General features: G+C 38.8%; 2 protein-coding genes across 2 annotated transcripts; both read left to right on the top strand.

Annotated features, from left to right (window-relative positions):
- The first annotated feature begins 538 nt into the window (after window positions 1-538).
- LOC150033832 (uncharacterized) lies at window positions 539-1,996 on the top strand. The gene is made up of 3 exons (XM_090317088.1): window positions 539-1,041; window positions 1,414-1,489; window positions 1,628-1,996. Exons 1-3 carry the CDS (start codon window positions 539-541, stop codon window positions 1,994-1,996), a joined length of 948 nt encoding a protein of 315 aa, XP_090173214.1.
- Window positions 1,997-8,164: 6,168 nt separating this feature from the next.
- On the top strand, window positions 8,165-8,533 carry LOC150033831 (uncharacterized). Its single transcript, XM_090317087.1, has one exon. The coding sequence runs from the start codon at window positions 8,165-8,167 to the stop codon at window positions 8,531-8,533; it is 369 nt and encodes a 122-aa protein (XP_090173213.1).
- Window positions 8,534-11,707: the final 3,174 nt, after the last annotated feature.

The raw sequence follows: 11,707 nt of genomic DNA, 5'->3' as shown, positions 1-11,707 counted from the left end.
ATGGTCGTTGAAGTGTGAACATAGTTTCCAGGAGCTGAAACGGAGACTAGTATCAGCATCAGTGCTTACCTTGCCTATTCCAGGTAAGGAATTTGAGATTTATTGTGATGCATTCCGACAAGGATTGGGATGTGTGTTGATGCAGGATGGAAAGGTGATTGCATATGCCGCTCGTCAACTTAAGAAACACGAGGGCATTTATCCCACGCATGATCTGGAGTTGGCAGCAGTTGTTTTGGCTCTGAAGTTGTGGAGATATTACCTATTTGGAAAGCGCTGCAAGATATTTACAGATCACAAAATCTTAAAATATATCTTTGATCAAAAGGAATTGAACCTAAGACAACGAAGATGGATTGAATTGATTAAAGATTACAACTGTTCCATCAAGTACCACCCTGGTAAGGCTAATGTTGTGGCAGATGCACTAAGTAGGAAATCCTCGGGACCCAAGGCCAATATTGTTTCAATAAAAGGAATGCTATTGTAGGAGTTCAGGAACTCCATAACTGCCTTATCAGTGAAACCGTCACGAGGAATGATACCTACTTTTCAGATAAGGCCAACCTTAGTAGAAAACCTTAAGCGGGATCAGTTGGAAGACCCTGATTTTCAGAAGATTGCTGATGATGTAAGTAAGGGCATCAGGGTTGACTTTCAACTGAGAACAGACAGTGTACTAGAAAAGGAGAGGAGAATGTGTGTGCCTAATAAGCTACAGCTTAAACAAGCCATTCTAGAGGAAGCACATAGTTTCGCTTATGCCATTCATCCAGGTAGCACTAAGATGTATAGAACTTTGAGGAAATCTTACTGGTGGCCTGGGATGAAGAGAGACATAGTAGAATACGTGGACCGATGTATAATCTGTCAACAAGTAAAACCTGAGAGACAAAGACCAGCAGGATTACTCAATCCACTTCTAGTGCCTGAGTGGAAGTGGGAACATGTGACAATGGACTTTCTATTTGGTTTGCCTAAGACACCCTCAGGATTTGATGCCATTTGGGTAATAGTTGATAGAGTAACTAAGACGGTCAAGTTCATACTAGTAAAAGTAACTTTTACACTAGACCGTCTAGCTAAGATTTATGTGGATAGGATAATCAGTCAATATGAAGCTCCAGTGTCGATAGTGTCGGATCGGGACTCGAAGTTCACTTCAAAATTTTGGCCTAGTTTATAGAAGGCTATGGGCACTAAATTTCATTTTAGTACGGCTTTTCATCTGTAAACAGATGGACAGTCGGAAAGAACTATATAGACACTGGAAGACATGCTAAGAGCTTGTGTACTACAATTCAAAGGAAGTTGGGATACACTCCTACCGTTGATTGAATTTTCCTACAACAATAGCTACCATTCTAGTATCGGAATGGCTCTCTATGAAGCATTGTACGGCTGACCTTGCAGGACTTCAGTATGCTGGAACGAAGTCGGAGAACGACAATTACTGGGTCCAGAATCAGTTCAACAAATAACAGAGAATGTGAAACTTATCAGGGATAATCTTAAAGCGGCTCGAGATAGACAGAAGAGCTATGCCGATAAACGAAGAAGAGAACTAGAATTTGAAGTTGGAGAACGGGTATTTCTCTGGCTATCTCTATGGAAAGGAATTCTTCAGTTTGGGAGGAAAGGGAAGTTAAGTCCACGATACATCGGACCATATGAAATTGTGGAACGAGTTGGTCCAGTAGCTTATAGGTTGCAGTTGCCGATAGAGCTAGCTCGTATTCACAACGTATTTCATGTGTCGATGCTAAGGAAATACGTGCTTGATCCTATGCACATACTAGCAACACAACTGGTACAACTCAAAGAATATTTATCTTACGAGGAAGAGGCCATCGAGATTTTGGATAGGAAAGATCAAGTACTCAGAAATAAGACGATTCCTTTGGTGAAGATGTTATGGCGTAATCATGGGATCGAGGAAGCAACCTGGGAACCTGAAGAGCAAATGAGGAATAGATACCCTCAACTTTTCAAATGACATATCAGGTAAATTTCGAGGACGAAATTTCTTTTAAGGGGGAGATGATTGTAAATCCCAAACTTAGGTTCCTTAGATAAGCATGTTTAGCCAAAAGGATGTTATATTACACATTTTTTAAGTAGAAATTCATGTTGTTTATAGGGATTATGAAGGAAGGGAAGGAAAATATATTTAATGAAGAAACTAAATCATTAGTCTGGCTGGAGGCACTAAGTGAGGGGTGATGTGGCAATCTACTCCTTAAATTCAGGAAGCGACAAAAAGATTAAAAGGAGAAGTGAAAATTCAAAATCATGGTTTCGACAATTGACAAGAGAAAATCTAGCGAATTCAATGCAATTTGAAAGCTAGGAGAATCTAGTTTTCAAGGTTGTCCTGCTGGAGGAAGATTGCAAGAGGAGAAGAACAAAAGTGGAGAATTTGCAGAAGAGGCAGAACCACGGATTAATCAGAGCCCAAAGTGATATTTGGAAGTTCCAAGCCAAATTATAAGGAATTCTAGGCTGAAATTTTAAGGTAAATAAGTTAGCTCAAAACTAAACAAGTTTTTAGAAGGAAGTTTCTTGAAAAGAGCTCTGGATTTTGAGTTATGAATTTTTGAAGTTATAATAGGGGATTGGTGCATAAGCAGACAGCTAGTTGTGAAGAACAAACAAGCAGTTCATCGTGGAGAATTATAGCGAGATTTGGGCATGAGGATCTCGCTTATAAAGGAAATATCACTGATTTTGAAAGGAGGATCTCGCTCTAGGGGGAAATCTCGCTAGGAATTGAGGTAAGTATCGCTAAGAATTTCACAGGAAAAGCTTAATCTTGCTCTAGAGGATCTCGCTGGTATTGCTCTAGAGGATCTCACTGGCATCGCTCTAGAGGATCTTACTAGCATTGCTCTAGAGGATCTCGCTAGCATCGCTCAAGGAGATCTCGCTAGCATCGCTCAGGGGGATCTTGCTAGCATCGCTCAGGGGGATCTCGCTAGTAAAGCTGTCTGTACTGATGGAAGTTCCTTTAATGAATGAATTATTTGAGGTATTTTATTAGGAATTCTAAGTAGTTTAATCGAGAATTATATCTTTTCAGGCCAAGAAGAGCTAGGGGAAGCGTATAAACCAATAAGAGCATGACGAACTCTGAGTGACTAAGTAAACTTAAGATTTCTAATACTCATGCATATATGATCAAGTAAAGCACAATGACATTAATGATGTATTTATACTTCCTCAAGCAACAAATGGTTGGAGAATAACTTAATGCATGTTTCTTGGCTTGTATGTGTGTAGCACAGGCCAAGGTATGCCGTGTAACCATTACAAAAGCTATGTTTTAATTTTGATATATGCTTCCAAAAGGAAGGTTATGAGAGAATGAGTTCTTATGTAAATGAGTGACAATGGAACAGCTCTTGTGTAAATACTAGGCAATGAAACTTAATTTGATGTTACAAAATACACATTTGGCACCAAAGGAAGTTGAGAAGGTATCTAACCAATTAGGCACCGAAGGAAATTTGAGAAGGTACCTGGCCAATTTGATACCGAAGGACATTTGAGAAGGTATCTGGCCAATTTGATACTAAAGGACATATGAAAAGGTATCATAGTAGCTCGATACTGAAGGACAAATTTGAGAAGGTATCTGAGCCGAAGTACCTAAAATATGATGGTACTTAGTGTGGCCACGTGCACGTAGGCAGTTATGGATGAGAGACCGAAGTATGGGTCTCTTGGTTAGTAATAAACATTTGGGAGCTAGTGCGTTTAGGCTCGTTCTCAACTAGGAATAATAATGTTGTCTGAGAATGGTTTACAGCTACATGTAGAGACATTTGCTTGAGTTTACTCATTGGCATATTTACATGTTTATAGTGATGCTATGCTTGTTGCTTTACGATTCTATAGTCACTCACTGAGCTTTTAGCTCACAAAATTTCTATGTTTTCCCTTTTCAGGTAGCGGTCAGTTTCCTCAAGGTTGATCCTTCTACTGCTTGCCACCGAAAGACTCGGCTTATTAAAAGACTTAGGTTGATGATCTATTTATGTACACATGTTTTGTGAGAGACTGGGGCTTCTGTAGGAATGTTTGGGCCACCTATGAATTTTTTTTTCCTATAAAAGTAATGTCTTGGCTGTATGCATGTATTTATGTCATCTTTGTAGAACCTTAGGAGAGGTTAGCTGTTTATATATATTATTAATCAGATGAATAGGTTAGTATTTAGATTAGGAGGTGAGTGTTGGTAGCAGGGCTAGTAACTACCACGTTCATATCCTCTTCCAGAATAAAAGGGTAATCTGGGAAGTGGTGTGACATGTAGCGCGAAGAGTGCAGCTGTCGGTCTTTAGTGGAATTCCTAGCAATTGACGGATGGTGGATATCGTGATTAAAGAGTTTAGTCGGTTATTCACGTACTGTTGGATCTTCAAGCTATAGGTTCATAAGGTCCCCTTGGTAGCTCAATGGATTCATGTTGAGAATCAGTTTTTAGGTTAGTTTGAAGTGTTCAAATTAACAAGAGGGAATTTGATTATATATGATATAATTAAATTGCTTCAATTATATGTGATATAATTGATTTGATGTATTAGATACATTAATTGGAGGAATTAATATTAAATACCATAAAGGAGAAAAAGAACTATGTTTATATATTGCATGAGATGTGATAGGTTATGAATATAATATTTATTTATAATTAAATCAATTATGAGAAAATTGGTTTCGATTTTTTCTCCTAATGGATAAAATGAAAATCGTTTTCATTTTTTCATAATCGAACGTGCATTAAACCAAAAGCTACACGATAGCTTTGAGAGAGTAAATGATTGAAAGGAGTATATTATACAATAGTTGCTCGCTGCTACCCAATTTAGTACGATAGACTCTTGTCTTCTCCCACTTACTCGATCGTCTACACGATCGTTCAATTCCTTCTTCCCTCTACCAAATCCACACGGAGCCCATAACTCTTTGATTCTCACACCGAGAATACCGAGGTAGCCTCATGGTAGTGTCTACTTGTTGTTCGAGGGTCGAGTGTTACTCAATTGTGTTCAAGGTTATTCTAGAGGTATTACATTCATGTTATTGAGCATTCGTGTTGTTGGAACAAGGAAGTACGAGAAGAAAAGGTTCTTCAAGGGTATGTTCACTCGATCTCTTGTATTTTCTTCTTGAAACATGTTGTAATTTAAAAGTTTATGCATAACTGTTGTTGTTTGATTGTAAATGTGTATGTTCTTTCACAATGGGATTTGGAACAATCTGCTTCTGCTCATTGGTTCTCTTTGTACGAGTTCCTTCAATTGGTATCAGAGCCAGGTTGTTCTGATATTCCACATTTCAATGATGCATTGAATAACACTTGCAGTCTTGGTGGGTTTTCTGTGGTCTACAATGCATTTAAACGTTAGATATAGTTGTGGATATGAATTGATGGATGTTTCGGGATGATTGCCTCTGTTTGTTAAAGCTTTCTTTACTTTTCAAGTTAATTTGTAAGGACCCCTGTGTTTTTGGGCATAATCACTTTACTATCGAGTCTGTATTAAAAGTGTTTGAGTCTGTAAGAGTCATTCATGATGAAGCTTCAATGCATGGAGATGTCATTCTCATCGAGGAAGAAGACCAAGGGTTGGTCGTATCGTGTAGCCCGAGCTAAACAATCATTTAGATTTGCCATGCGATCGTGTAGAAAAGTTCTACTCGATCGTGTAGTATTTGTTAAACAATCACATGGCTAATGCTACGCGATCGAGTAAAGAGTTTACTCGGTCGTGTTGTGTTGGCTACTTGACCGCGTATATGCTGAGGTAAATGACCGTTGAGAATATGATACTCAACGCATGGTAGGCGAGCGCACTAAACGATTGAGTAGCCAGCATGCTCATCGCATAGTCACTGGCTACTCGATCACTTGGTATACAATACTTGACACTTGCTCCACGATCGTTTGGACAATCATGCTTCATCACATAGTTGTTATCTACTTGATCATTTAGGCATGCATTACATGATGTGCATTGCACGATCACGTGGCTTCCATGCTTCATCGCATAGTTATAGGCACTCGATCCATGCTACACAATCGTTTATACTTGTTCAGCGTTACTTGAGGATCACAAGGAGTTGTTATACGATCAAGGTTCAAGGCTCGCCCGGGCAATTCAAGACCAGGTTCACCTATTTGAACCGATTGACTCGATGGTTTTTGTAATAGATAGCTTTTCTTTTCCAGTTTTTTAGGCTAATTATCCTGGTCCATTTATTTTTTTATGAATGTACATGTGATGTATGTTTGATTATATGTTATAAAGTATGCCATATAGTTTTAAAAGTCACTGTAGGTTATGCATTTATTCATGAATCATCTTTATATTATAAGAGTTATAATATAGTAGCTTGCATGGTTGAATTACTTTAAAGCATGCACATGCATGATATAACATAAGAGTTATAATATATGCATACATTAAGCATATCTATGCATCATCTTTATATTATAAGTGTTATGGTATAAGGGTGTATGAAAGTATGTATGCTTGGTTCATTACAAGTTATATAAGAGTTATATATAGTAATGAATGAACATTGCATGAAGCATGACACTTAAGTTAATTTATAAAAGTTATAAATGCCTAGTCTAGCTTAGCAATGTGGATGGTTTTAGTTGTTTCTTTTTATAAGTGTTATAATAGATATTAGAACTAAAATCAATAAGAAAGACATGCATGCAAACTTAGGTTTAATCATGTTTTAAAAGAGTTTTAAAATTTGTTTGAGATAGACCTAAGATCACGGTTCTAATGAGATTAGAAACGTAATTTTAATTTTTTAATCGGTTTAATAGGATTGAATTGACTAATAAAAGATTAAATATGTACCAAATCTATCTATAAGGGACTTTTTGTCTAAGGCGGGTTTTGGCTAGGTTGGGGTATTTAAGCTGACGGAAATGGAACACCCCTACTTGGGAACCTACCTGTAAAGGTGAATTAGATAGATTTGTTGCATGCATGCAAATTCGATGATAGTCTGTTAAAGTGTTAAATAAGACTTGATTCGAACTTGTTTAATTATCAAAAGCAAGATTTGTTTTTTAGCAAATTAAACTCACACTTAGATAAAGTCAGTAGTCGAATTGTCTAAGTTAATGAAACCGTAGGTAGAACATTCAATGGGAGGTACTTGGGATATATGATATTTCACTTGAACCTCTATACGTTTCTACCTAAAAGTTCACACCATGAGATCTATCCTCGGTCTCGTGGCACCCTAGGAGTGTCCCCCTAAAGGATGGTGTTTGGGTAGGTCAATACCAAGGTGAATGGAGAGAATGTTCATAGTAAGTGGGAGTGGAACGTGTGACAACATATCTCATGGTCTCTTTCATTAGGTTGGATAACATTTTTGTGCATCACCTCGAGGCACCCTGGGAGTGTCCCCCTAAAGAATGGCAGTATTTGCACAACTCTTTATTTGATCTCCTGAAAAGGATAAAGTTGCTTTAGTCTCTTGTCCTAATTTGCTTTTTCCCTATGGTGGGCACATTAAGGTGGGACTCTAGGGCCTAAAATGAGGGGTTACACTTACGCGGAATTGTTAAGGTTGTTAACAAATTTTGGACCAAACAATGGTGACTGTTAGAGTTAGTTACAAGAGTTGTTTCTATCTAATGGTTGAGAATGTCTCATCCCAGTGAAGGGACACTTGATCACCCCAATGGTGACTTTTGTTCTGCCTCGCTAGGGCATCATTGCAAAATAGATGTCTTTTCACTTAGGGTACAATAGAACTATTTTGCTAAAACCTAAAATTGGTCTTAAAAGTGGTAATACAAGTAGACTCATTAAGTTTGTTCTTGTTTTTCAGCAACTTTTAAATTATGGCAACTACTACTTTATCTCTTTTAACTACTGACAAACTAACTGGCGACAAATATGCTAGTTGGAAGAACTCGATAAACAAAATACTTATCATCGATGACCTTTGATTCATCCTTATGAAGGAATGTCCTTCTATTCCACCTCTTACTGCTGCTCGAAACATTCGAGATACATATGAGCGATGGACACGGGTGAACGAGAAGGCCTGAGCGTATATCTTGGCCAACCTAAATGACATCTTGGCCAAGAAGCATGAACCCATGGTCACTGCACGTGAGATCATGGAGTCCCTGAAGGGAATATTCGGACAACCATCTGGGCAGCTCAAGCATGACGCTCTAAAATGCATCTTTAACTCCAAAATGAAGGAGGGTGCATCTATTCAAGAACATGTTCTGCACATGATGATCCATTTTAATGTGGCAGAGACGAATGGGGCTCGCATCGATGAAGGCAGCCAGGTTAGCATTATTCTAGAGACATTGCCAGAAAGCTTCCTATACTTCGTAAGTAACACTGTTCTGAACGGGGTTGATTACACCCTTATAACTCTTCTCAACAAGTTGCAGACGTTTCAATCCTTACTGAAAAGCAAGGAGAGGATAGTTGATGAGGCAAATGTTGCTTCATCATCTAAAAAGTTCCTCTGAGGTTCGACCACAGGAACTAAGTCTGTACCTTCTTCTTCCGGCACTAACAAGTGGAAGAAGAAGAAGGGTAGTAAAGGGAAGGGGAAGGCACCAGCTAACCCACAACCTGCCGCTCAGCGGGGTAGGCGACCAGCACCGATTGAAAAAGGAAAATGTTTCCACTACAACCAGGATAGGCACTGGAAGCGGAACTGCCCATGCCGGTTAAAGGAGAGGAAGAAAAAAAAGGCCAAGGCCAAACAACATAAATGTGATTTACTGGTTTTGGAGACTTGTTTAGTGGAGAATGATAAATCTGCCTGGATTATAGACTCTGGGGCCACTAACCATGTTTGTTCTTCTTTTCAGGGATTAGATCCTGGCGGTAGCTTGAGGATAGTGAGATAAGAATGCGAGTAGGCACCAAACACGTCGTCTTAGTTGTGGTAGTGGGAGGCCTCCGATTGTCTTTACATAATAGATTTATCATTGTGAATGATGTATATGTTGTTCCCAAGTTAAAGATGAACTTAATTTCTGTAAAGTCCTTGCTATAACGTAAATACACTCTTAATTTTTTAGTTAATAAAGTGTTTATTCTGAAAGATGGTGTTGAGATATGTTCAGCTTTACTAGAAAATAATTTGTATGTCCTAAGGCCGTTAGCAACAAATTCCCTTCATAACATAGAGATGTTTAAAACTGTCGTAACTCAAAACAAGCGAACTTAAAGTTTCTCCAAAAAAAAATGCCCAACTTTGGCACCTTCAATTAGAGTACATCAATCTCAATAGGATTGAGAGATTGGTGAAGAATGGATTTTTAAACAAGTTAGAAGAAAATTCTTTCCCTGTGTGCGAGTCATGCCTTGAAGGCAAGATGACTAAAAGACCTTTTACTGTAAAAGGTTATAGAGCCAAAGAGCCTCTAAAATTAGTGCATTCAATTCTTTGTGGTCCGATAAATTTACGAGCCAAAGGAGGCTACGAGTATTTCATCACTTTTATTGATGATTATTCGAGGTATGGGTATGTTTATTTGATGCAACACAAGTCAAAATCCTTTGAAAATTTCAAAGAGTTCAAGATTGAAGTTGAAAACGCATTAGATAAATGGATTAAGACACTTCGATCTGATCATGGTGGAGAGTTTTTCAATGGAGGATGTTGACGAATGGGTCAAAGCGATGGATCTCAAAATGGAGTCTATGTACTTTAACTCAGTATAGGATCTTATAGATCAACCTAATGGGGTTACACCTATAGGTTGTAAATGGATCTACGGGAGGAAACGAGTACTGATGGGAAGGTGCAAACCTTCAAGGCTAGACTTGTAGTAAAGGGTTATACCCAGGCAGAGGGACTTGACTATGAGGAGACTTTCTCGCCTGTTGCCATGCTTAAGTCTATTTGCATCCTCCTATCTATTGCCTCATATTAGGATTATGAGATATGGCAAATGGATGTCAAGACTGCCTTTCTGAATGGTAATCTTGAGGAGACCATTTACATGGTGCAGCCCGAGGGATTCATAGCCCAAGGTCAGGAGAAAAAAGTTTGCAAGTTGAATCGATCCATTTATGGACTGAAATAGGCATCTCGATCTTGGAATATAAGGTTTAATACTGCGATCAAATCTTATGGCTTTGACCAAAACGTTGATGAACCTTGTGTTTACAAAAAAAATCATCAACAGTTCAGTAGTTTTCCTAGTGTTATATGTAGACGATATCCTACTCATTGGGAATGATGTAGGTTTACTGACTTTAGTTAAGAACTGGCTAACGACCCAATTCCAAATGAAAAATTTGGGAGAGGCTCAGTTTGTTCTTGGGATACAGATATTTCGAGATCGAAAGAACAAAGTACTAGCACTATCTTAGGCATCGTACATTGTCAAGATGTTGATCCAGTATTTGATGCAGAACTCCAAAAAGGGCCTTTTGCCTTTTCGACATGGAGTTACATTGTCTAAGGAGCAGTGTCCTAAGACACCTGAAGAGTTGAGGAAATGAGACAGGTCCCCTATGCATCTGTCGTTGGCAGTTTGATGTACACGATGTTATGTACTAGACCTGACATCTACTACATTGTGGGGATAGTCAGTAGATATCGGTCTAATCTAGGACAGAGTCACTGGACTGTTGTCAAGAACATCCTCAAGTATCTTCAGAGAACGAGGGACTACATGGTTGTGTATGGTTCGAAGGATTTGATCCTTATAGGATACACGAACTCTGATTTTAGACTGATAAAGATTCTCGAAAATCCACTTTATGATCAATGTTCACTCTTAATGAAGGAGCTGTAGTATGGCGAAGTACTAAGTAGGGGTGCATTGCTAACTCCACCATGAAGGTCGAATATGTTGCGGCTTGTGAAGCTGCTAAGGAGGTTCCTGACTGATTTGGAAGTTGTTCCAGACATGTCTACGCCAATTTCCCTTTATTATGATAATAGTAGTGTTGTGGCAAATTCTGGAAAGCCTCGGATCACAAGCGCGACAAGCATATTGAGCGAAAATACCATCTCATCAGAGAGATTGTGCATCGAGGGGACATGATTGTCACGAAGATAGCTTCGGAGCACAATGTTGCTCATCTGTTACGAAGGCTCTCCCGACTACAGTGTTTGAGGGTCACCTACAGAGCATGGGTCAACGGGACCGACTGCGGCTGGACTAGGGCAAGTGGGAGTATTGTTGTACTGGGCCTTTATACCCTAGTTTATTATTTTGTACTTGTAATTATCTTGTACACTCCCCTAGCTTTAGGACAAGTAGAAGATTGTTGGGGTTGATGCCTAAATCTCATAGGGTTCTGTAGTTTGTAAACCTGTATGAACAAACTCTTTGTGATGTAATAATATGAGATATTTTATTCACTACAGTCTCTGAAATATGAGATATTTTAGTTTCATTGACCACACACTAATAAACTAAGATCCTTGGTTGTCGTTGTAACTTAAGCATGTACGTGGAGACATACAAGTGGATCGTGCTTTAAGTGATAACCTAAATGGTCTGTAGTACATGGATAAAGGAGGGAAACCTTATCCTGGTGACACTGCGAGTGTGGCCTGCTTTGTAGATGTTACAAGTGTTGTAAAGTGCTACAAATGGTCTGATCCTGACCATTCATGTATTAGACATGTGAGCGAGGATGCTCTATACAAAGAAGTTTATGTAAGACCGGAA

This window comes from Benincasa hispida, chromosome 9 (assembly GCF_027475165.1).
Source record: "Benincasa hispida cultivar pf3 chromosome 9, pf3_genome.v1.1, whole genome shotgun sequence".
NCBI lineage: Eukaryota > Viridiplantae > Streptophyta > Magnoliopsida > Cucurbitales > Cucurbitaceae > Benincasa > Benincasa hispida.
This window is presented reverse-complemented; position numbering and strand designations above follow the sequence as displayed.

What these genes read in the sequence shown, in the direction of transcription:
- LOC150033832 (XM_090317088.1), top strand. Translation starts at nt 539, where the DNA reads ATGATACCTACTTTTCAGATAAGGCCAACCTTAGTAGAAAACCTTAAG. An exon ending in AGAGTAACTAAGACGGTCAA is followed by an intron (nt 1,042 to 1,413) that starts GTTCATACTAGT and finishes CTGACCTTGCAG; the next exon opens with GACTTCAGTATGCTGGAACG. An exon ending in TTCAACAAATAACAGAGAAT is followed by an intron (nt 1,490 to 1,627) that starts GTGAAACTTATC and finishes GGAATTCTTCAG; the next exon opens with TTTGGGAGGAAAGGGAAGTT.
- LOC150033831 (XM_090317087.1), top strand. Translation starts at nt 8,165, where the DNA reads ATGGAGTCCCTGAAGGGAATATTCGGACAACCATCTGGGCAGCTCAAG.